The sequence below is a fragment of the Carlito syrichta genome, unplaced genomic scaffold (assembly GCF_000164805.1).
Source record: "Carlito syrichta isolate Samal-C Ts95f unplaced genomic scaffold, Tarsius_syrichta-2.0.1 Scaffold81549, whole genome shotgun sequence".
Lineage (NCBI taxonomy): Eukaryota > Metazoa > Chordata > Mammalia > Primates > Tarsiidae > Carlito > Carlito syrichta.
In genome coordinates, this window is record NW_007025645.1 from 488,609 (window position 1) to 513,273 (window position 24,665).

Below are 24,665 nucleotides of genomic sequence, written 5' to 3' on the forward strand. Positions count from 1 at the left end.
CCGGCCACTGCACTCCAGCCTGGGTGACAGAGTGAGACTCCAACTCAAAAAAAAAAAAAAGAAAGAGATTTAGGCTCAAAGATTGTTACACCCTTAAAGTAACCTAGAAAGAAGCTCATGGGTAGTGAAAGAAATGAACACTTATCAGGGGCATTTTGTTCTCTTAACCAAACAACAGTCCCATAGGGTGGCTACCATTATTGACAAAGTTACTAAGGGGTGGAGCCAGGATCTGAATTCATATCTTTTGGACTTCATAAGTTAATTATATTAATTACAGTAGTTAATGCATAAAGCATTACATTAATGAAACCTATAGCTTACTGTTACAGTGAATGTAACTGGGCAAGAATTCTTGATGTCAAAAGCTTTGGCTGTTTTGAATAGTGGGTTGTCTGGAATGAGCAACATACATGTAAGAAATTAATAAGTGACAGGATGGACAAAGTGCAGTTATGGAGCCAGAGATACCTGTGTTTAAAACTCAGCTCTATCACTTGTTAGCTGTGTGACCCTAAAGAACTCTCTGAACTTCATTTTTTTCATTTGTCAAATGGAGCAAAATATCTTAATCTCGAAAAATTGATGTGAAGATTAAATTATATAAAGTTTATATATATAAAGTTTATATATATAAATTATATAAATAAAGTTCCAGGCACATAATACGTATTAGTTCTCTTCCTCTATAAAATGTTTCTCCAGAAGTAGAGGTGTAATAGGACAGGGGTTGACAAGCATCTCTTATTTAGCAGAGAATAAAGCCAGAAACATGGAGTGGAAGGTACGTAGCAGACCTCACTCTTATAGGTGGCCCTTGCAAACAGCCACAGCTTAAGGATGATCCACTTCAAGAAGACTTCTCTGATGCCTACGGTTTGAGTTAGGGTTCTTCCACGCCCCCAGAGGATTTTTGTTTACCTCTGTCTTTGCATGCAGTACACTGTTGAAACTCTGTCTCTTCACATATCTGCTTTCTTCTCTAAGTAGTAAGTAACCCTCTGCTTATGACAGTATCTGGTGTAAGGTGATGCTCAGTAACCTGCTGAGTAAAGAAAGGAGGAAGGAAGAATGGGCCCACCCCAATGCCAGTGTGTTGGTTATTTTAAAGTGAGATGTATAACATTTCCTTACCTTGACTGCGTAGTTATTCAGTGGATCTTTTGCATATGAAGCAGTATAGTACACTGCATCTCCTGCTTCACAACACGGTTTGTCACTGGTTAGCCTGAAGTCTGACCAGCTGTCCACCCCAAAACGGAGTTGGTCTTTCTGCCCAGCCATGAAGAGGTCTTCACATTTAATAGCCAGTTTTTTCAAGGCATCGGTATGAAGGCTCCGGATTTTACCCACCACTTCCTCCCGACTCTCAAGTCCTCGATAAAGTGCTTGTCTCTGTGGCTTCTGGATGCCCCGGCCCTGTCTGCAAGAGGGCCCGCGTCGGCTAGACAGGGATTCCATGCTGTTGGAAAATCTGTCCTTAATACTGAGAGTGGTTAAGCTGGAGATACTGTTTGCTGCTGAGGGGACAGGTCTCTCCTTGTGCAAAGGTCTCTCCAAGGAGTCACAAGACTCAATGTCCAGACCCTTGAGTTCATAGCTGATGGAAGAGCCAGCGCTGCTGGCATCCCAGTTGGGGTCGATATCATAGGTGGGATTAGCCATGACACAAAGACTGCTTTCCATGGATTTCTGGAGGTCTTTGGAGAGTGGCTCTGTATTGGCTCTTATGATCATCTTCTTTGGCAGTGGGGGTGGTGTGGGTTGGGAAGCAGTAGGTGCTTCTTGGTCTGCTTTCCCCACAAAAGCAATGGCATCATCCAAAGGTCCCTTGGGCTGACGTGGATGCTTGGGAGGTATCATGGCTGCTCTAGATTGCCCTGTATTGTTTTAAAAGAAAGGAAAAGACAAGAGAATAATTAGGTAAAGTTTTCAATCTCATTTTGTAATAAAATTTGAGCAGGAAGGAGTGTGGTAGCCATGAAAATGCAAGAATGAGCCAATGTCTTAATTCAAAATGGAAAATGAAAACAACTGAAGTACAAATACCTACACATTGAAGGTATGAGTTCAAAAGTTGGTAGAAGCAAAAATATGCAAGTCTCAGCATTTCTCTGCTAAAGGAACAGGGCACCAGCTTGGGTGATGGGCTTTGTTTCAAAAGGGAATCCAGATTCTCCAGTCCAGCTCCTAAGAGCAGTGTATTCACCATACCAGAATACTAGGGAATGCTAGACACTTAAGTATATTTGCATTGAGACAGAGAGCACAGCATTGTAGATAAAGAAAATACTTCAGAGCATTATTAAAAACAAAATTTAAACTAGCAATGAGATCACTGGACAGGGGCTCAGAAGATACTCTTCTATTCTTTTTGTTCCAAAGTTACATTGTATTGTATATGGCACTTGTCATAGATATAGCATCTGCTGGCACATGGATACAATTTCATAAGCTGTGTTATTTTATTTTACTACAATTTCATAAGCTGTGCTATTTTACTACAGAGATGGATTCTGACATTGCTTAGACTAGTCTGTGCATAAGATTCCCATGACTGTGGTAAGGGGAACATGTATATGAGCCGTCAACTGCTGCTCTGAACAGTCATTCACAAACTCTTCTATGACTGTTTGGGAAGCATGTATACATATATACGATTTGGGGGAGGATGTACCCTGTGATTTGAGAGATGCTACTTTTGAACATCTTTTTTTTTTGAGTCGGAGTCTCACTCCGTCACCCAGGCTGGAGTGCAGTGGCTCGCTCACGGCTACCCCAGCATCAACCTGCTGGGCTCCGGCAATCTGTCCACCTCAGCCTTCCAAGTAGCTGAAACTACAGGTGCACGCTACTACGCCTGGCTAATTTTTTTTTATTTATTGTAGAGACGAGGTCTTACCAAGTTGCCTGGGCTGGTCTCGAACTTGTGGATTCTGGTAATCCATTTGCCTTAGCCTCCCAAATTGCTGGGATTACAGGCTGAGCCACTGATCCCAGCCTTGAACATCTTTGATAAGCCCTAGTTAGAGAACCACTCACCTCTGCTTAGTCTCTGGCATTTATGCTTAGAAGACAAAGCACATGCGTGTGCTCAATTATACCTTCAGGACTTATGGTACAATAGAGAGAAAACATTACTTTTAAAAAACAGATAGATATACCATGATATTTCCATACAAGCTACTGCAAATTAGGTTATTAAAATGAGGCCTGTACTCACGACTTCATAGTTAGAGTACAATGCTCTGCAATGGGCTGAATTATATCTCCCCAAAAGGCGTGTTGAAACCCTAATCCCTGGTACCTGTGAATGTGACACTGTTTAGGAAAAAGTCTTCGTAGATGTAATCAAAGCAAGGCAAGGCCATTGGGGTAGGCCCTAACCCAGTGTGACCGGCATGCTTGGAAGAAGAAACACCATGTGAAGACAGAGACACACAGGGGGAACACCAGACCATGATGGAGGCGGACGCCGGAGCGACACAGCTGCAGACCAAGGGCTGCCAAGCGTCGAGGGCCATGCTGGGCATGGCAAGGAGGGAGCCCACCTAGTGCCTCAGAGAGAGCACGGCCCTGCTGGCACCTTGATTTCAGACTCCTAACCTCCATAACTGAGAGAGAATGCATTTCTTTTGTTTGAAGTCACTCATTTGCAGTACCCTGTTACAGCAGCCTAGGAAGCTGACACCTGCTCCTACTTGATGATGGTACAGAGTAGAAGGCACTGGATAGTTCCAAGAATGATAATGAATAGAGGTGGTGGTACGTTTTGTTAAAATCATGTCCTTGTAGCAATGCCAGCAGTAAGCACTAAAATAAACTGTGATTGTAATAACAATATGCAGTCATGTTTCGCTTAACTACGGGGATAAGTTCCGAGAAACATGTTGTTAGGCAATCTTGTCACTGTGCAAACATCATGGAGTGTACTTCACAAACCTAGATGGCATAGCTACTACACACCTAAGCTATAGGGTGTAGGCTATTGTTCCTAGGCTATAAACCTGTGCAGCGTGTTACTGTACTGAATACTGTAGGCAACTGTAACACAATGTTAAGTACTATGTATCTAAACATAGAAAAAGTACAGTAAAAATACAGTACAAAAGACAAAAACGGGGCACTTACCATGAAAGGAGCTTGCAGGACTGGACGTAGCTGTGGGTAAGTGAGTGAGTGGGTGAGTGGGTGAATGTGAAGGCCTAGGACATTTCTGTGCACTACTGTAGACGTTATAAACACTGTACACTTGGACTATACTAAACGTATTTAAACAAATTTCCTTTCTTCAATAATAAATTCACCTAATAACTTACTGTAACTCTTTTGCTTTATGTACTTTTTTACTTCTTGTATAACACTTAGCTTAACACACAAACACATTGTACAGCTGTTCAAAAAACATCTTTCCTTGTATCTTTATATTACTATAAGTTTCTATTTTTATAATTTTTTATTTTAAAACTTTTTTGTTAAAAATGAAGACACAAACACACATAGTAGCTTATGCCTATACAGATTCAAGAACATCAGTCTGTCTTCCACCTCCAAATCTTGTCCTACTGGAAGGTGTTCAGGGGCAATAACATGCATGCAGCTGTCATCTCCTATGATAACAAAGCTTTCCTCTAAAACACCTCCTGAAAAACCTGCTTGAGGCTGTTTTACAGTTAAGTAGGGGTACACTCTAAAATAATGTTAAAAGCATAGTATAATAAATGCATAAACAGTAGCATAGTCATTTATTATGAAGTATTATGTACTATACATAACTGTACGTGCTCTACTTTTATACAACTGGCAGGGCAGTAGGTCTACACCAGTACCACCACAAACACATGAGTGATGCATTGTGCTACAATGTCATGATGGCTATGTCACTAGGCGATAGGAATTTTTCAGCTTCTTTATAATCCTATGACATCACTGTTATATATGTAGTCTGTTGCTAACCAAAATATCATTACATGGCATATGACTGTATTCCATTTCCCATGCATACAACTTTCTTCAAGAATATCTAAGGCCTATTATATAGAAATATTATCTATTAAACCTAAGAACCTCCTTTCTCCACTGATGGCATGTAGCAAATTTTTACACAAAATAGAGCTACAGTAAATAAACATTTACATGCATCCACACACACACACACACACACACACACACACACACACACACAGAGTGTGTGAGCATGTGCATGAGAGCAAGAGAGAGAGAGAAAGAACATGAGAATGCTAAGCTCCAAACGGGCAAAGGATTTTATTTTATTCATTTTTGTAATCTCTGTGCCAAGAACAGAATCTGGATATAATAAACACTCAATAAATATTTCTTGAGTGACTGAAGAAATAAATATTTAGGGCTTTTAAAAGAGAAAAAGTAGTAGAATTGTATAGGTACCTATAACAAGGAAATAAATTGATTTGGTATTTTTAAGAATTCGCATAAAGAAAAACTCAAGACCAGACGGCTTCACTGATTAATTCTATCAAACATTTAAAGAAGTACTAATACCAATCTTCCACAAATTCTTCCAAAAAATACAAGGAGAAAACATTTTCAACTTGAATTCAATGGGGACAAATGTTACCAATATGACAAAGCCAGACAAAGACATCATAAGAAAAGTAGGGACTAATATCCCTTATGAATACAGATGCAAAAATTCACACAATATACTAGCAAATGGAATCCAGCAACATATAAAAAGAATTATTCACCATGTCAAGGTGGGACTTATCTCAGGAATGCAAGGTTGGTTTACCATCTGAAACGTTATCAATGTAAAATATCAGGTTAACAGAATAAAGGAAAAAACTTACACGACCACTTCAACAGATGCAGAAAAAGCATTTGATAAAATCCAGTACTTTTTCAACAATAACACTCAATAGAAACAGAAGGTAACATTCTCAACCTGATAACAGGCATCTATGTGAAACAAAGAGTTAACATTATGATTAATGATAAAAGACTGGATGTTTCCCCACTGATATCAGGAACAAGATAGAGATTTCTGTTTTGCCATTTCTATTCTACATTGTACTGGAGGTTCTAATAAGGGATATTAGGGGAAAAAAAGAGATAAAGATATCCATATTGGAAAGAAGGAGGTAAAACTACCTCTATTCACAGATGACATAATCTTATATACTGAGAAGTCTAAGGAATCCACACATAAGAATTAGAATATACCAACTCAGCAAGTTTACAGTATACAAGATCAAGATACAAAAACCCACTGCATGTCTTTATGCTAGCAATGAACAATCCAAAAATAAATTAAGAAAAAAGTTCTATTTATGACATCATAAAAAAGTAATTAGTAATTATGACATCATAAAAAAAGTAATTAGAACTAAATTTAACAAAACAAAGTATAAGATTTGTATACAGAAAACAGCAAAACACTGTAGAAAGAAATTTTAAAAGACTCAAATGTATAGAAAGATATCTTATGCCCTTGGATCAGAGACTTAATATTGGTAGGATAAAAATACTCTTCCCAATTGATCTACAGATTTAATGCAATCTCTATCAAAATTCCAACTGGTTTTCTTGCAGAAATTGGCAGACTGATCTAAAAATTTACATGGAAATACAAGAGACCCAGAGTAGCCAAAGTTAGAAAATTCAGCTAGGCTCAGTGGTTCATAACTCGAATCCCAGCATTTGGGAAGTCAAGGTGAGAGAATTGCTTGAGCCCAGGAATTTGAGACCAGCCAAGATAACATAGTGAGACCTCATGTCTACCAAAAAAAAAAAAAAATTAGCTGGGCGTGGTGGCACATGCCTGTAGTCATCCAGTCAGGAGGCTGAGGCAGAAGGGCTGCCTAAGGCTGTCGGAAGCCATGATCATGCCATTGCACTCCAGCCTGCGTGACAGAGTAAGACCCCCAACTCAAAAAAAAGAAAACACACTTTTTAATTTCACTTACTAAAAAGCTACAGTAATCAAGACTGTGTATACCAGCATAAGAATAGGAATATAAATGAATGGAATAGATTTGAGAGTCCAGAAATAAATTTATATATATATATTTTCATAATCAATATTTTTTATTATGGTTTTGTGGGGTACAGTTAAGGGTTAGGTGTACAATTATGCTTCATTCAGGCACCCTGTTGATAAGAGGTGTTTCCCCATCCCCAGACAGATATTTGCTACTGTTAATCCCATCTCCCTCCTCCCATAAACTTATATTTATGGTAAATTGATGTTTGACAAGATTGCCAGGATAATTCAATGAGGGAAAGAATAGTTTTTTCAACAAATGGTTCTGGGACAACTGGCTACCCACAAGCAAAGAGTGAAATGGGACCTCTACCTCACAGTAGACACAAAATTTAACTAAAAATGTATCAAAAATTTAAATATACAAGCTAAAACTAAAAACTCTTAGAAAATACATTTGCAACCTTGGGTTAGGCAATGGTTTCTTAGATGTGATATCTAAAGGATAAGTGATAAAAGAACAAACTAGATACACCAGAAATCAATACAAATTAAAAACTTTTATTCTTTGAAGGACATCTTCAAGTGGAAAGACAACCCATAAAATAGGGGAACATATGATAAAATTATGTATCTGATAAAAGACTTGTATCCACAATATATAAAGAACTCTTACAAAAAAAGGTAAATAACCTGAGTAAAAATGGGCAAAAGATTTACACAGACATTTCTCCAAAGAAGAAATATAAATGGCCAATAAGCATGTGGAGAGACAGCATCATCACTTACGAAGGAAATGCAAACCCAAACCATCATAAGACATCACTCCACATCCACTAGGCTAGCTACAATAAAAAACCACAGACAAGTATTGGTGATAATGTGGAGAAGTTCAAACACTACACTGCTAGTGAGACTCTAAAATGGTACAGCCACTTTGGAAAATATTTTGGTAGTTCCTCAAAAAGTTAAACATACGTTAAACATAGAGTTACCATAGGACCCAGCATTTTCACTGCTAGGTATACACCCAAGAGAATTAAAAACATGTTCACACAAAAATGTATACATAAATATTCATTAGCAGCAGCATTCACAGTAGCCAAAAAATAGAAACAACCCAAGTGTCCATCTAATGAGTGGCTAGACAAAATGTGGTGTACCCATACAATTGAATATTATCCAGTCATAAGGAGGAATGAAGTGCTGACACATGCTAGGACATAGTTAAACCTTGGAAACATTATGCTAAGTGAGAGAAACCAGTCTCAAATGACCACATATTATATGATTCCACTTATATGAAACACTGAGACATATATGACAGTAGAGAGACAGATTAGTGGTTGCTGGGGATCGAGGAAGGGGAAAATGAGGAGTGATTCCTAATGGCTTTTTGTCTGGGATGATGAAAATGTTCCAAAATTAGATAGTGGTGATGGTTTCAGAATTTTTTTTTTTTTGAGTTGAGGTTTCACTCTTCTTTGTCATCCAGGCTGGAGTGCAGTGGCACGCTCATTGCCACTGCAGCCTCAACCTGCTGGGCTCAGGCGATCCTTCTGCCTCAGCCTTCCAGGTAGCTGGAACTACAGAGGCATGCCACCACGGGCTGCTAGTTTTTTTGATTTATTATAGAGACAAGGTCTCACCAAGTTGCCCAGGCTGGTTTCAAACCCCTGGGCTCAAGCAATCCTCTCGCCTCGGCCTCCCAAAGTGCTGGGATTACTGGGTGAGCCACCATGTCCGGCCTGGTTTCAGAACTCTGCGAATAAACTACAACTCATTGAATTGCATATTCTAAGAGGAATGCAAATTTTTATGGAAGGCAAATTATATCTCCATAATGCAAATCAACAATCCATTCCTGGAAACCACCACACATTCAGTTTCAGTCACATCTTTCCCCTCTTCTGTGTCCCTCATGTCACCAAGGACGTAAGGACTCAAGTGCTGACTGAACTTTTCCTGTGATAGTGAGGACTCTTTTCCAGAGCTGCCCAGCCCTACTTTCCTGGTTAATGTGAGAAGTCAGACCATGGTTTATTTGCAAGATGATGGAAGTGTGCTTTGCAACAAATCCTCATTTTTCAGTTGTTCACCCAAACCTTTCAGAGATGAAGAGCTACAGAGTAGACCAGAAACAGAGAACCGCACCAGGTTAGGCCCTTATCACCTTGTCTGCTTGCCTGACACGGTCTCCTGTTACTGCTGTCTCTGGTTTTGCCTCCCTGGCTACTACAGAGATTTCTTTTCCAACACCAAAGCTGATCACGGAACTTCTGTGTTTCAAAAAATCCTGTCCTAAAGATCAAGTTCAAATCTTCAAGGACACAAGCAAGCCATTCATGGCCCGACCTGGTATATACCTGCTTCTCTGGAAGCATTTCTTCTTGTGTCCTAAGTCATGGTCTGCCATTTCCCCATCATTCTTGGCTACTCACTGCTTCCTTCATGCTTTGTGTCTTTGCTCATGCTGATCCCCTTCCAGGAATAGTTTCCCACTCTCCTCATCTTTAAACATGCTGCCTCTGGGGAGCGTCTCTCAGTTCATTCCCCAAGGCGGATCTCAATTTCCGTGGGACCTCAGATAGACCCTGTGAACATTTCTCTCTAAGCACTTAACAACACTTGACTTGTGTCTCTTTCTGAATTCCCTACTGGTTTGTTCACTGGCAGGGACTGTCTCATTTGTGTCCCCAAGACCAAGCAAAGAACGTGGCTGAGAGTGGAATGGAAGAAACAACTAGAAACTTGAACCCACTTCTGCTCATTCCAATGTGGGCCCTCTAAGGGGCTTTACAGGCTTCCATTTTCTATTCAGTTCTCTGAATTTGAACAAACAAAACTAATCATGGACTTGAGAGAAATGGAGAATTCCCAAAGTACTTTTTTCTTTTATTACCTCAGAACTGATAGGGAAGACAAGGTCTAGCAACAGCAAAAGCAGCAGCAGCAATTTAATGCTTATCAGGGAGGTGGAAGATGTCTGACCGTGCTACTCTCTGCAACCTGTAGAATAAAGTTCAAACTCCCCAGCAAGTTGGTTAAGGCTCTCCCTTATCTACTATTTCTCATCAACCCTTCCATATGCATCACTTACTTCCTGTTCTTTTAATATGCTCCATGCTTTTATTTCAACATATCTGCCTTAGCAAAGGTGTCTGTCCTTGGTCCAACTCACCTGGCACTTTTTCATGGAAACATTTTTTCTCTACTCGCCACTCCCCACCTCAGGCCAGAAGCCATCGCTTCTTCCTGTGTTCTCTTAGCACTTTTGGCTCTATTTAAACATTTTTAGCCTTTCATAATGTGTGTGTGTGTGTGTGTGTGTGTGTGTGTGTGTGTGTGTGTGTGTGTGTGTCCATCCTCTCAGAACCTGGTGTAGTATGAGGCACATAGCAGGTGCACATTAAGCATCTGCCATACTAAGGGATAGGGAGTCCACAGAGTCAGTCATCATTTCAAAATGGGAATGAACAGCCAAGGTGGCAAGGAAATAAAGATAAGTAATTTGGCCTCTCTTCCCAAAGAGCAGAATATGCTCTCCTGGGAGCTAAGAGATTTCTGCATGAGAATCAGAAATGTATGCGTCCCAAATGAAACCACGAACATTCCACAATCCATGCAAGTAGGTCAAGCCATTCTCTGCAGTCTAAAAGTGTATTGTGTCTTCAGTTTTTTTTCCTCCAAGAAAGGCAAGTTCTACTAAACGAATTCCAATCATTTGGGTCAATGTTTTAAAAGCTTGGTATCTTGGCTGTTTTTATTTTAAACTTTTAATCCTGTACATTCCTCTCAAGCCTCTGGGACCAGACACCACACTCAGCTTTCAGCAGGCCTGATATAACATCACATACTCCACATTTTTGTGGCATACTGGCTCTCTAAACAGAAAAAAATAGATCATGTTCTAAATCTTGCCTTGCAATATGCTAAAAAAGTTCTTTTAGACAAATATGTTTGACTAAATCACACTCACTTACTTTCCTCTTTTTGAGTTCACATGCTCCACATCTTTACTTTTTCCCATTGACAAATGCCTTTAGACTGACAGACAAGGTCCTGTATCATGTTCTGAAAAGCAGCAGATGTTGGCTTATGACCTGGTCATCTTTATTGTCTTAGGATGCTAGAGATTAAAGGCACTTAACAATGGTGCATCTAGACAGGAGTGGCATGCTAATGACCACAGTTAGCTCTTTACTCCAGCAAGACTGGAATGACATAGTTTCCTGGTTCTGCCTCCTGTCATCTCATAGGGAGTTCCCAGAACGATCTTTTCGAAATCCTGGTTGTGCCTCTACTCAGAATTCTTCAGTGGTTCTCCATTTCCTACAGGTATTATAAAAGATACACTTGTTGCGACCCTCTCCCAGACTTCTCTAGACAGAGGCTTTCATTAGACCTGTACATACTGCATCACAGCAACTGCCACATGGATTCCTGAGAGTCCAGTCCCATGTCTATTTCTCCCAAAGACCAGGAGTCCTTGAAGGCCACATTAACATTTCCAGTATCTAGTCTGGTACCAGGGAGATAGTTGGTGCTCAACAAATATTTGCTGAATGAAAATATTAAAGCCCAAATAAATGGAACATATCTTCCTTTTTAGATTGTAATTTCAATCTTCACCCCTAATCTTTTCCTCAGAGCTCAAAACAAATACAGAGGAGAATGGGAAAAGAGAGGACGGGGAGAAATGATTATCTTCAAACTGGGAAACACACACTAGAGTTTATAAATCCAGATGATGCCATACACCACTGCTGTGCACCCACCTTGTCAAATGTGTAGGGTCTCTCATCAGCTGAGCCTAGCGCTCACTGTATCATCCCCTGCCAGCAGACATGGGCAGCTTATGAGGAATGGTCCTCATCTACCAGGCATGATTACTGCGCTGGGGCCTACCACAGTCAAATACAAGCAGCAACTGGCAAACCACAGGGGATATCAACTTCACATCAAACGATAAAACGAATCTGACCTCCAGGATCACTTTGGGCTTAGCTTCAAATAAACAGATACATAGACCACTTTAAAGAATGTCAGTGGAGCTGGGCTCAGTGGCTCAGCCTGTAATCCTGTGCTTTGGGAGGCTGAGGTGAGTGGATTGCCTGAGCCCGTGGGTTCGAGACCGGCTTGGGCAACTTGGCGAGACCTCATCTCTACAATAAATCAAAAAATTAGCCGGGTGTGGTAGTGCGCGCCTGTAGTTCCAGCTACTTGGAAGGCTGAGGTGGAAGGATCGCTGGAGCCCCAGCAGGTTGAGGCTGCAGTGGCCGGGAGCGTGCCACTGCACTCCAGTCTGGGCGACAGAGTGAGACTCAAACTCAAAAAAAAAAAAAAAAGAATGTCAGTGGTACAGCAGCTGACAGACTCGATTTTTTTAAGGCCTCATTAGTGAAAACCTCTCCAAAAACAGAGATTATTTCTGTGGGGGTAAGTTATCCATGTAATTTGAATATTGTACTCTGTCAACTAATTCCAGTTTATGGGAAACTATTTTAAAATATGAATGTTACTAACTTAAGGACATATTCTAGGCTTCCTTTTTAAATAGAAATAATACCAATATTAGGAAGTACAACAACTGCTCAAACAAATGTTCAAAGCTGTCAACCTGTTTTGCTTTTTTAAAAACATCCAGATAATCTAAAACTGCAATTTAAAAATCTTTGGTTCAAATCATTAACTTTTCAGTGTGTAGGATAATGTCTGCTCATAATTATTTGTTAAGTAAATAAATGAATGGTAGTGTGTTCTTCAGAAGGATTTTTTTTTTTAAAAGCTGGCATTTATAATGACATTAATCCATAATTACAACATCAAGACTAGTGATGTAATGACATTCTTTTAAGTATATCTGCCTCTTAAAATGTAACACTGACAATATAATACTAAAGGAAGTTTTAGAGACATAAGCCTTTTAAGTGTTTTCTTTCACTCTTTGAAGGATACAGCCTTAAGGAAATGTTCAAAGTAAATAAAATGAGAAATGTCAACAGTTTCTTGTGGGGACCTACAGAAGGGAAACAGAAGCATGATTTATATAATTCCTTAAATTAGGAAACCCATGGATTAAGTACTATATCAGAAAAAGAAACGCCTGCTGACTAATGGAGCATAAAACTGTGACATGAAAATTTCCTACATGAACTTTCCTGAGCAGAGGAGATTTCCCCTAATCTGATAATCTTCTAAAGTCAAACCCAGAAGTTACTTTCAGCTCATTCATTCAAACACATTCTTAGCACCTACTGTGTGTTTTAGACAATGTGCTAGGCTGTTGGGATACAGAAAGAGGAGTAAGCCACAAATCTGTCAAATAAAGGGACACATGATAGATCCAAAAAGCAATAGATGGAGTACTCGTTTGCAAAGTAAATGAAGGAGAGCTAAAGTCCCTAGCTTATTTCCAACAGAGTAGAACTCACTGCATGTTCCTGATTTGAGACCAGCCTGGACAACATAGCAAAACCCCATCTCTACAAAACACTTTAAAAAATCAGCCAGGTATGGTGGTATATGCCTGTAGACCCATCTACTTGGGAGGCTGAGGTAGGAGGATGCCTTGAGTCCAGGAGTTCAAGGTTGCAATGGGCTATGATTACACCACTACATTCCAGCCCAGAACAAAAAAGAAATTCTATCACTTATTTGGGAAATCATTTTGGGTGACAGACACCCTATACAATTCAGTTTGGGGAGTAGGTTAAGGTGTTACAAATCAGAGTTCGTTCAGTGATCTCATATGACCACCACCCAGAGTAAAATCATCATTCTGCAAGGGACAACCTTCTGAGGAAGTTGTCAAGTTGCATAAAGTCCAATATGACTTTTGTGCAACACAGAAGACAATATAAATCCCCCAAATAGCCAACTTTAAAGCGGTGATGGTCAATAGAACGCTGTGTGACAATGGAAATGTTCTATATCTGTGCTGTTCAACACAACAGCTACTAGCCACATGTGGCTACTGGACACTTGAATGTTGTCAGTGAGACAGAGGAACTGAATTTCTATTTTAAAAAACTTATATTTATTTATTTATTTATTTTTTGAGTTGGAGTCTCACTCTGTCACCCAGACTGGAGTGCAGTGGCCGCTCCCGGCCACCGCAGCCTCGATCTGCTGGGCTCCGGCGATCCTTCCCCTCAGCCTTCCGAGTAGCCAGAATTACAGGCATATGCCACCACGCCCGGCTGATTTTTTGATTTATTGTAGAGATGAGGTCTCGCTGCCCAGGTGGGTCTCGAACCCGCGGGCTCAGGCAATCCACTCACCTCAGCCTCCCAAAGGCGCAGGATTACAGGCTGAGTCACCGAGCCCGGCTAAAACTTATATTTAAGTAGCCAGATATGGCTAGTGGCTATTGTACGAGACAGTACAGTTCTTAAATCTAATGTTCAATTCAGTTATAAACAAAGTCAAGTTTGCTTTATTTATGTTAAGGACAAGAAAAATAGCATCCACATTAACCCTAGAGAGAAATCCCTAAAGTAAAAAGAAAAATGCATAGGTCGCCTAAGTCAGTAGCTTTTGTGGAATGGAACTCCACCACAGTGGCATAACAAGACTGTTTAGAGGGTAGAGGTCTGACAGGAGTTCTGAGGAGGGTAATCAAAGCCTATTCCAGCTGGGTTTTTTGTTTTTGTTTTGAGTTGGAGTCTCACTCTGTCGTCTAGACTGGAGTGCAATGGCTGCTCCCGGCCACCGCAGCCTCGACCTGCTGGGCTCCGGCGATCCTTCCGCCTCAGCCTTCCAAGTAGCCAGAATTACAGGCATGCGCTACCATGCCCGGTTGATTTTTTTTTTTTTTATTCTTTATTGTGAGATGAGGTCTCGCTGCCCAGGCGGGTCTCAAACCTGCGGGCTCAGGCAATCCACTCACCTCAGCCTCCCAAAGGCGTGGGATTACCGGCTGAGCCACCGAGCCCGGCTTGAGTTTTTTTTTTTAAACTTAGTTTTCAGAACTATATAAGAAATGTGGGAATTGCAAGATAAATCCAAACCACATCCCTCTATTTTGCCATAGCTGGCAGATCTTGAGGAACTGGGTCTGCACAGTGACATCGCTGCTATGTATCATCTCTCTTCTGGTCCCTAGGAGCTACTTTGGGGTCCTGCAGCACGTCTTTTGTTTTACATCTTTGGCCATCAGCTGTGCAGGCAGTCAACACTTGTAGGATTTCCATTTTGTTGTTCTACTAATTCAAGCCACCTACTAAACTATTAAAAATCCTTTCCACTATATTCTACATTTTCTGGCTAGTACAGCTAACATTTGAAGGAGAAAGAACAGTATGTGCTGGGGGTGAAGCAAAGGAACTTCACATTTCTTAAGCATTTCTATGGACCAAGTACTTCTTCTGTCACCAGCCCTGCAAAGTAGATGTCACCGTTCCAGCATTTCAGATGAGGAAACTGAAGCAGCTGTGTTAAACAGCCGGCCCACAGTCATGCAGGTGGGCAATGCCATGCTGCGATATGAGCCTAAATCTCTCTGATCCTCACAAGCCTATCTTTTTTCCTGTGATATTACACTACTCCCTAAGCCCGTTCTACAATGAAATTTTCAGAAATAAATTCCACAGTAAAAATGATGGCAACTCTGAACTTTCCTCCCATAGTTTCTTCTACATCACTCCATCCACCCTCTGCTTTATTAAAAAAAGAAAGGCTGGGCTCGGTGGCTCAGCCTGTAATCCCGCACTTTGGGAGGCCGAAGTGAGTGAATTGCCTGAGCCTGCGGGTTTGAGACCCACCTGGGCAACTTGGTGAGACCTCATCTCTACAATAAATCAAAAAAATTAGCCAGGCGTGGTAGCGTGCGCCTGTAATTCCAGCTACTTGGAAGGCTGAGGTGGAATGATTGCTGGAGCCCAGCAGGCTGAGGCTGTGGTGGCCAGGAGCAGCCACTGCACTCCAGTCTGGGCAACTGAGTGAGACTCCAACTCAAAAAATAAAATAAAATAAAAAAAGAAAGAAAGAAATTAAAAGAAAGAAGGCCTTGGAATGTTTAAAATATTTAAATATCTAAAAGGATCTAAAGAGGTTTTTATTGCCTTTCAGTTTTCAAACACATCAGTTTTTTGTTATCAAGACCTTAAATCAAAAAAATTACTCAAAAGGCTAGTTTAAAACTGTATATAAATGAGTTCTTAAAAGTATTACTCCAAATGCCAGCTAAAATACTTGTTCCAGTAGGTCTTGTTGTTATAACAATAACAACAAGACCAAAAAAAAATCCTCAGCTTTGGACTGTTGGAGTCACTTCTGTCTATTAACTTTCTAAAGAAGCAGCTAACCATGTGTCATACTCTGTGGAGTAAGTACACAGCACCTTAAGCACTGAAGGAAAATGACAATACTCGTTGGTATCACATACTTTTTTTTTGGAATGGGACACACTCTGTCACCCAGGTTGGAATGACAGCTCACTGCAGCCTCGAACTCCTGGGCTCAAGCAGTCCTCTTGCTTCAGCCTCTTGAGTAGCTGAGAGTACAGGCATGTACCATCACACCCAGCTGGTTTTTTACTTGTAAGTACTTTGAAAGGCAAAGCAACAGGTAGATGAACGCTATCTTTCTGACAGGGCATCTGTAACCTTTTTGGGTTTTGCACTCTATGTACTCATGGTTTGTTTTAAAAATCTTAAACTCTCCTTTTTTTTGACTTAACAAAAAAAGGAGATAGTAGCAGCTCTTCAGTTCAAGAATTTAGTGATTAAGAGCATGATAGTCTAGTGGCTAAGGTTGTCTGGGATCCAATCTTGGCTCAACTCTTGTAAGTTCTGTGGTTTTGAGCAAGGTACTCTGCCTCACTTTCCTCATCTGAAAAATGCAGATAATAATTCCTAAGGTGACTGAGAAGATTAAATTGAGCTAATATTTGAGGAACTTAGAATATTAATGCAGGTGGTCATTGTTTTGCTAAATTCTGGTCTGGCCACATGGCTCTTGGAGCTATGGCCGCCTTGTTTCCTAAGCTTTGGCACCCTCCCCTGCCTTGGGGAATTGAATCTCCTCTCTCTCTCTAACTTACTTTAATTAAACTATACTTTCCAGTCTAACTTCTGTGCAATTCTTTGGATCTTTTGCATTGCACCAGATTGCAGAGGCCCCCGTCGGGTCTGACCTAACAGTGTACTATGATGAATCAATTATAACCTACCTGAATAGTAAAACATTTTTTTACAAGAAACTAACTCATATGTTATTGAGAACAATTTTTAAGAGTAGATATATAATGGGATTTGTATGGCTCTAAGTTAGAGGATTAGCCTGAGCTGCTCCAATTGTATAAGCCAATGTGTCAATTAAAAAGAAAAGATTCTCATGTTTTAGGATTAAAAAAAGAATATTCATGAAGGCAACACTTAATTTTTTTCTGCAAATTTTCATAACCGAGAAGACAATGGGATAAAATAGTTAACTTTAATTAATGTTGGTGAATGAAAAATTTTTTTTTTTTTTGAGTTGGAGTCTCACTCTGTCACCTTGACTGGAGTGCAGTGGCCGCTCCCGGCCACCGCAGCCTCGACCTGCTGGGCTCCGGCGATACTTCCGCCTCAGCCTTCCGAGTAGCCGGAATTACAGGCATGTGCTACCACACCCGGCTGAGTTTTTGATTTATTGTAGAGATGAGGTCTCTCTGCCCAGGCGGGTCTTGAACCCACGGGCTCAGGCAATCCATTCACCTCAGCCTCCCAAAGGCGCGGGATTACAGGCTGAGCCACCGAGCCCGGCATGAATGAAAATTTTTTAAAGAAGATGCCATATCATATAATTAGTGAAAATTATTACACAATTAGTGAAAATTATTATATATTTTACTGGAGACATCATGAAAGAAATTTTGGTGTAAGAATACTTAGAATTTCTGACAAAGGAATTGAGGAATTTACTACTGAGGGCATACAGTAGTAAACAGCAAATCTTTATCATGTAATATGCTTCATAAAATATAAAACAATGGGAAAAGCCCAATAAGCTGTTTGACCATAAAATCTATTCTAATTGGAAAATGGTATCCAAGATAATTTCTCAGGTAAACTGTAGTATGCTTCCCCTACTCTCAAATCATATATGGCTTCTGAACTTAGAATGGAAGACTTTCCATACTAAATGGAAAATTACTACACGTTATCCCAAAAGGAGATATTCAAGAATTTCTCCCACAGTGTTACCTCAACCTTTTGGCCTGCTGGGGACTACTTTATTTCCAAGTATGCTAGTTGGTCTTAGAATGATTTTTCCTTAAAATAAATTGATGGAGGAAAAAGACCAGAAACTATATGAGAAACTAGGTAGGGAAATGTATCAGTGACATCCACTACCGGTTTCTTTCTTTCTTTCATTTTATTTTATTTTAAAGAAGTGGGGTGCAATTCAGGATTAGGTATACAAATGGACATCATGCAGGTAAAGTTTGGGCCTCCCTTTGGTCCCCACTTTGCGTGGTTCGAGAGCAGGTACCCCTATTGATGTTGTGTACCTGCCCCCACCCTGGAAGTATCCTGCTACTGCCAATCCCTTTCTTGTAGTATTATGGTAATTGTTCAAAGTCCGCTTATGAGTAAGAACATGTGGTACTCTGTTCTTTGTTTCTATGATAGATCACTGAGTATGATAGACTCTAAATCCAACCAAGTTGCTGCGAAGTCCATATGTTTGTCCTCCTTTATGGCTCCATAATATTCCATGGTGTATATGCACCACATTTTTTTTTTTTTGAGTTGGAGTCTCACTGTCGCCCAGACTGGAGTGCAGTGGCCGCTCCCGGCCACCGTAGCCTCGACCTGCTGGGCTCCGGCGATCCTTCCGCCTCAGCCTTCCAAGTAGCTGGAACTACAGGTGCACGCTACCACACCCAGCTAATTGTTTTTTATTTATTGTAGAGATGGGGTGTCGCCTGCCCAGGTAGGTCTCGAACCCACGGGCTCAGGCAATCCACTCACCTCAGCCTCCCAAAGGCGCGGGATTACAGGCTGAGCCACTGAGCCCGGCTGTACCACATTTTTTTAATCCGGTCTAGTTTTGATGGGCGGTACAGTTGGCTCCATGTTTTTACTATTGTGAATAGTGCTGCAGTAAACATGTGTGTGCAAGTATCTTTTTTGTAGGATGATTTGAATTCCTTTGGGTATATTCCCAAGTTGGGGGATTGCTGGGTCACACAGAAGGTCAATTTCTAGTTTACTACTGGTTTCTAAACAGGGTCTGAGGAACAAGCAGTTCATACGATTCTCGCTTGTGCTCTGCACAAGGTGGTCTGTGCTACTCGCCTCTCTCCTGACTTTTGGGAGAAGAGCACTGAGAAATCCTTATTCTGCCTCAGGCTTTACTTTTCAGAAGGAAAGAAACTGTGTGACACTCAAGGGAGGGAGACAGATCAGAAGTCACCGAGCAATCAAAGAAGAGTGAAGATGATCAGAGAACTGAAGAAACCATGCACTGGCAGCACCTCTGAGGTAATTTAGCTCAATCCTCTTTGAGTGCGTGCAGCCTTCTGCACTGCGTCTGAGAGATGGCCCTCCAACCTCTCCCTAAATATTCCCAGTGACTAGATTTTTCTTCCTCGGGTCTGCTTGATCCAAGCCAGAAATCTGGGACACATCACAGATTCTTTATGCCATCCAACCTGTGTAAGTTACTTCTTAAATAGCTCTCCAATCTGTCCACTGTGCCCCCGCCCCCCGTTAATCTGAGTTGAGGCTTCCCTTTATGTGGTCCTGCAATAGTATCCAACTACTAGATTTCCTGCTACTAAATAATCCACCCTCACATGGCAGCCTGCAGAGTGGATGTTTTAAAACATAAACCTAATCGTGTTACTCTTCTGCTTAAAATCCTTTGATGGTTCACTATCACAAATAGCAAAAAGTCTAAGGTTTTAGACTGAAAGGCACAATACTGGCTAACTCTCCACTTCACATTTCAGCAACACTAAATACCTGTGGTACCCAAAAGTGCCAAGCTGTTGGTACCACTGTGGTTTTGCTCATATTGTTGCCTCTGATTGGAATACTATTTCTCCCCTCTGTCAACCAATTACATCAGTTCAGAAATTATATCCAGGAAGGTATCTTTTGACACCTTCTTCCCTGTATAATATTAAAAACATTCCATGTATATCTCCATCACTGTGTTTACCATATAATGCTAAAATCATTAACAAATTTATTTAAAAAAACCAAACAAATTTACCTCTTCCCCCCAGGTGAGTCCCTCAAGGTAGGGAGGGACCATATCAGTACCCTTAATACATGGCACAGAGCTCATAGTAGCAGGTATTTAATACATGCCTAATAAACACCAGAACTTTCTTCTGATGTGTGCTAAAGTTTGTAACTCCAATGACCCAAGTTTTGCTTCATGGAGCAATAAAAATCATTTTCCAGGAAAACAAAATATTTGGCTAGTCCATAAAAAGGCAAAGTTTAAATACTACACTATTCCCATGACATTCGCACTTACCTAAGTTGCTGTATGTTGCACTACAGGGGTTTAGGTCCTTGGGATCCGAAATGTCTCCTTTTTCCTCTTCTCTTTCCAGTTCAGGGAGGGGCGATGCTGGTGTGACTGAAGTGCTGCCCCTACCATCTTGCTTCACAATAACAGTTCTTAGATCCCGAGGAGAAAAGTCTTCTGTCACTTCATGGGTCACATGACTGAAACAAATCAGAACACTTGTCACACGGGCATTCAAAGGTTCTGCTAAAATGTAGCTTTATAAAAGGCATACACTTCCCGGACATGGAAATAACTGGTCCTATAGTCACAGCATTGGGTCATGAGCTCCAGGACACTTGTCTGAACAGTGCACCTAGGCTGGTACTTCTACTTACCTTGATTTCTGCATACTGAGAATCCAGTGTGGTAGAGAAGCTATGGGAAGCTGAGAGGGAGCTAGAGAATAATAGGCAAGGATCAGAACAATTTTTTTAGGTGGGAGGTGGTAACGGTGATGGTAGAGAGAACTGAATGTTTAAAAACAAAGATGCTCAAGTATCGAGTAAGGTATTTAGCATATTTACTATACTGTAGTACTCTAATACTATGGTAAATATAAAATACTACACAGTATTTAGTATATGTCATTAGTAGTCACTAAAGTATTTACTAAAGCATTTAGTAAAGGATTAGAAATAAAGTTGAGATTATTCTATCTAACAGGAAGTTAAGCAACTGTTTTGGTAGGTAAACTGAGGCCAGGAAGGTCTTGGTGCCAGAAGAACAGAAGCATTAACCTCTGCCTGGTGTGCAGCAGGGAAGCAAATGGGAAAGAACATTCTGCATTCTTGTGAACCTCATCTACTAGCAAGAATCTGAGCGTCCTGCTGGCCATGTGCCAGTGTGTAACCAACTGGGTTTTACTGCTACCTGCTCATTTGCTTACAGTTACCTCTTCCCGTCTTCCCCATTCCCCAACCTGCCTGAACTGTGCCAAATCAGCTGCTATAAAGTACAAGGACATGGCAGGGTCATTAGATGCTAGTGGAGAAAACTGGTCTAGTCAGAAAATCTCAGTGGGCTGGTCAGTAAAATAAGTTCAAAACAGGCATCTTGAAAGGTTTCTGGGTCTCCTGAAAGGTGTTCCTAGACTCTCACAGTCTCATTAGCCCTTCTTTCTGCTTTCTTTATGAAAGAAGGAAAGGAAACATCTTATATATTATTACACATTATTTCTGGATTTTCAAGTTGGCAGTGAGTCATGGTGACATTTACAAGTTTCTTTAAAAGAGTTCCTTTGTTTGATGGTGTGTCATCAGGACAGATATCACCTGTGGATGGAAGGGAGTTGATCTGAAGGAGAAGGAGTACCTTCTCGTCAATCTTTCATTATGGAAATTATGCTTGTGCCTGGACAGAAAAATAAGCCTTGATGTCTGCTGGATATACAACTTCAAAAAATGCTTTCAAAGCTGGCAGAGCCAGAGGTCTTGCCATACTGGTAGTGAGCAATGAGCTGGGAGTTCTGTGAGGGGCTCTGGCTCTTGGGGACAGTGGGGAGTGGGAAAGAATCACTCCTCAGGCCGGCAGGAGGGTCATCTACATGGGGAAGGCCACCCGCAATACAGCACACTGCCTCTTCTCGCTGGGCTGCCCTCCAACCCACCCAAAGTGGGTTTCTCATAACACAGAACCTTACAAAATCAAGGAAGCCAGGAGGCTCTATGTCTGTGCATCAGCAAAGACAAAGCAAAGTGACACTTCCAAGACACTATCGGGCACCACTTAGGGTCAAGACTGCGTATCACTGAGTGGTTATCAACACACCTGAGGAGAGAGAAAATGCTCTTTTCTGGACAAAAGTTAGTATAACCATTTCTAATTTAAATGTAATAACTATAAAGAGATTTAAAAACATCAAGGTCCCCACATTCCCTTGAGAGAAAGAAGTGTTAAGCCTCCAGACTTGTCTTGCTCTAAAGTTGGCTCTAGAGGTTTCCTCAAAAGCTGCTTTGCTTTGAATCCCTGAGAACTTACTCTTACCTTTTCCTTCCTTTCTCCAACCTCCTGACTATTACTAGAAGAAAGCTCTCCTTCCTATTTTTCAAAAAGGGTTGGTGACAGGCTCAGAGGCCATGAGGCCACGCCACTTGTCTGTTTTCATCCTAGGCAGTGGCTGTTTCCAACCAAGCTCAAGGACTGTGAAAACCCAGCAAGAGCTGCTGCTGTTACCCTGTGAGGAATTCCCTGGGCCTGTTATGTACACATAACACAGCTCTGTGCTCTGGAGGGTTTCACAAGACAAAACATGGATGCTAAAAGCCAAGAAATGTTGAAGACTCACCCACTGTACTCACTAACACAATTCCCCATTAAAGGGCAGTTTCACGAGGTCTTCTTGAGTCTATTAAGCATGCTTTGAGATGCTGATAGACTACAGATTCCACTGAGTTCTGGAGAGCTAGGAGCTGGGAAAACCATGAAGAGGCCTGAATTCTGTACCTTTGGTTACCCACTGCACCTTGACCTTTACCCTAGGGGTTTGGTCTGGGAAATGTGCCACATCACCTCTGGGGAGCTCCGCAAAGTGAAAGTTAGTTTTATTAACTCTTTGAGGACCAAGGCAGCAGAATCTATATTCCAGATAAAGATCAGTTTTTGTAAGCTCATTTTAAATAAGCATGCTGGTATATTAAATCATCAACTAAATATAATTGTCAACTAAATAGAACTACGCAAATAGAGTTGATAAAAGTAAAATCACAAGAATTTGCAAATGGATGTTAACAAGTTTAATGTGCATTTACAGTGACAGTCTCTAAAAGGAGTAAGAAAGTTCAAAATGCACCAATGATATGTCACATCTTAATGCCTGAGGGAAGAACAGCTCTTAGTATGATTAAAATGATAAAAGAGAGTGTAAAGGGAGAGGTTCTGTGAGTTTAAGCTTAGATATGGTAACATGCTATATCTCACAAATAAAAAGGAACTGGGAAAAGTATGTGAGAAAGTTGACCCGGTCAATATGTAGAAACAAGATAAACAGACACTCACTCAGGAAGAAAGAGGAAAAGAAAACTATGATTAATTTATCACTAGGCATTTTAATAACAGAATTTAATTTCTGATCATTGATCTGTTTCATATTTAGATATAAAATCATAAAACCCTCCAAAATACTCAAATGACACTTTAAATACGGGTTTTGTCTCCTAACAAAGTATTCCACCAGCAACATTTCATTGGGAAATGTTTAACATAATGGAAAAAACACTACAATGGAAATCAGAACCTGGGTTTGTTTCCCTATTACTCTGATCTTTTGAACAAACTTGATGATAGCAGCAAGGAGTTGATGGAGGAATCAAAAAACCGTCCCCATTTCATCTAGGAGACAGATAGTAAAATAATTCTTTAACATGAACATTATAAAACAGAACTGCTGAGTAATAAATGGACCACAAAGAGGAAGTTATGGCTTTTATATTTCTGCTATTTAAATTCATGTTGAAACAATCTCTAGTCCTGTAATATAATGCAGACAGTCTGTAATAGCCATGGTCTTGATCTTCAGGTTGGGTCAAATTCTGTCTTTGCCTACTGGTCCTGAACCCTCAGGACCTGAAGGGTCCTGAACCTTTTGCTTTCATAGACAAGACACATTTGACCATACTTTAAACTCTTCAACCAACTTTTCATTAATGACTAGTTTTTAATTGAGATTTGGTATGTCTGACCTGACACTTAAAAAAAAACCCGTCATAATCTTTGCATAGACAACTCATTTTCTGAATGTGTAGAATGAATATAAGGTGTTCACAGGAAATAGTAACATTGTTACAGATTTGTCTGTTACATAAATGAACCCCTTGGAAGGTCCTATCTCATCAGTCTGCAATATTCATACATAATTCAAAGCTGCAGAAGCAATCTCCTGTGGGAAGCTCACTTGGCTTACCCAGGTGGTAGGGATTAATCATTACACCATCAGATGAAATAATCCTTTCTTCTTTCTGGCAAATTCGTTCAAGACAGATTTTTGTAAAAATTCCGTTAAATGTCTGAATGTACTTTTTAAAAAGGCAAATCAAATTCTACATTAGAACAGATTAAAGGGTTTTATGAATCCAAGTATTTCCACAATTTCAGTTTAACTCTGTCTTCAAATTCACCACCCTTCATTCAGCCTCAGAAGGGACAGTAATGAAATAAAACTTGCATAGAGACTACCTGCTTCTTGGGGCAAATG

General features: G+C 40.5%; 1 protein-coding gene across 1 annotated transcript in view; it reads right to left on the bottom strand.

The window, feature by feature from the left end:
• PEAK1 (pseudopodium enriched atypical kinase 1) overlaps window positions 1–24,665 on the bottom strand; it is a 280,456-nt gene that overhangs the window by 21,061 nt on the left and 234,730 nt on the right. Inside the window, exons 7-8 of the mRNA XM_021711072.1 lie at window positions 20,441–20,634; window positions 1,135–1,880 (exon numbers count right to left, since the gene is read on the bottom strand). Of these exons, the coding sequence (XP_021566747.1) occupies window positions 1,135–1,880; window positions 20,441–20,634 (940 nt within the window). The remainder of the gene's footprint in view (window positions 1–1,134; window positions 1,881–20,440; window positions 20,635–24,665) is intronic.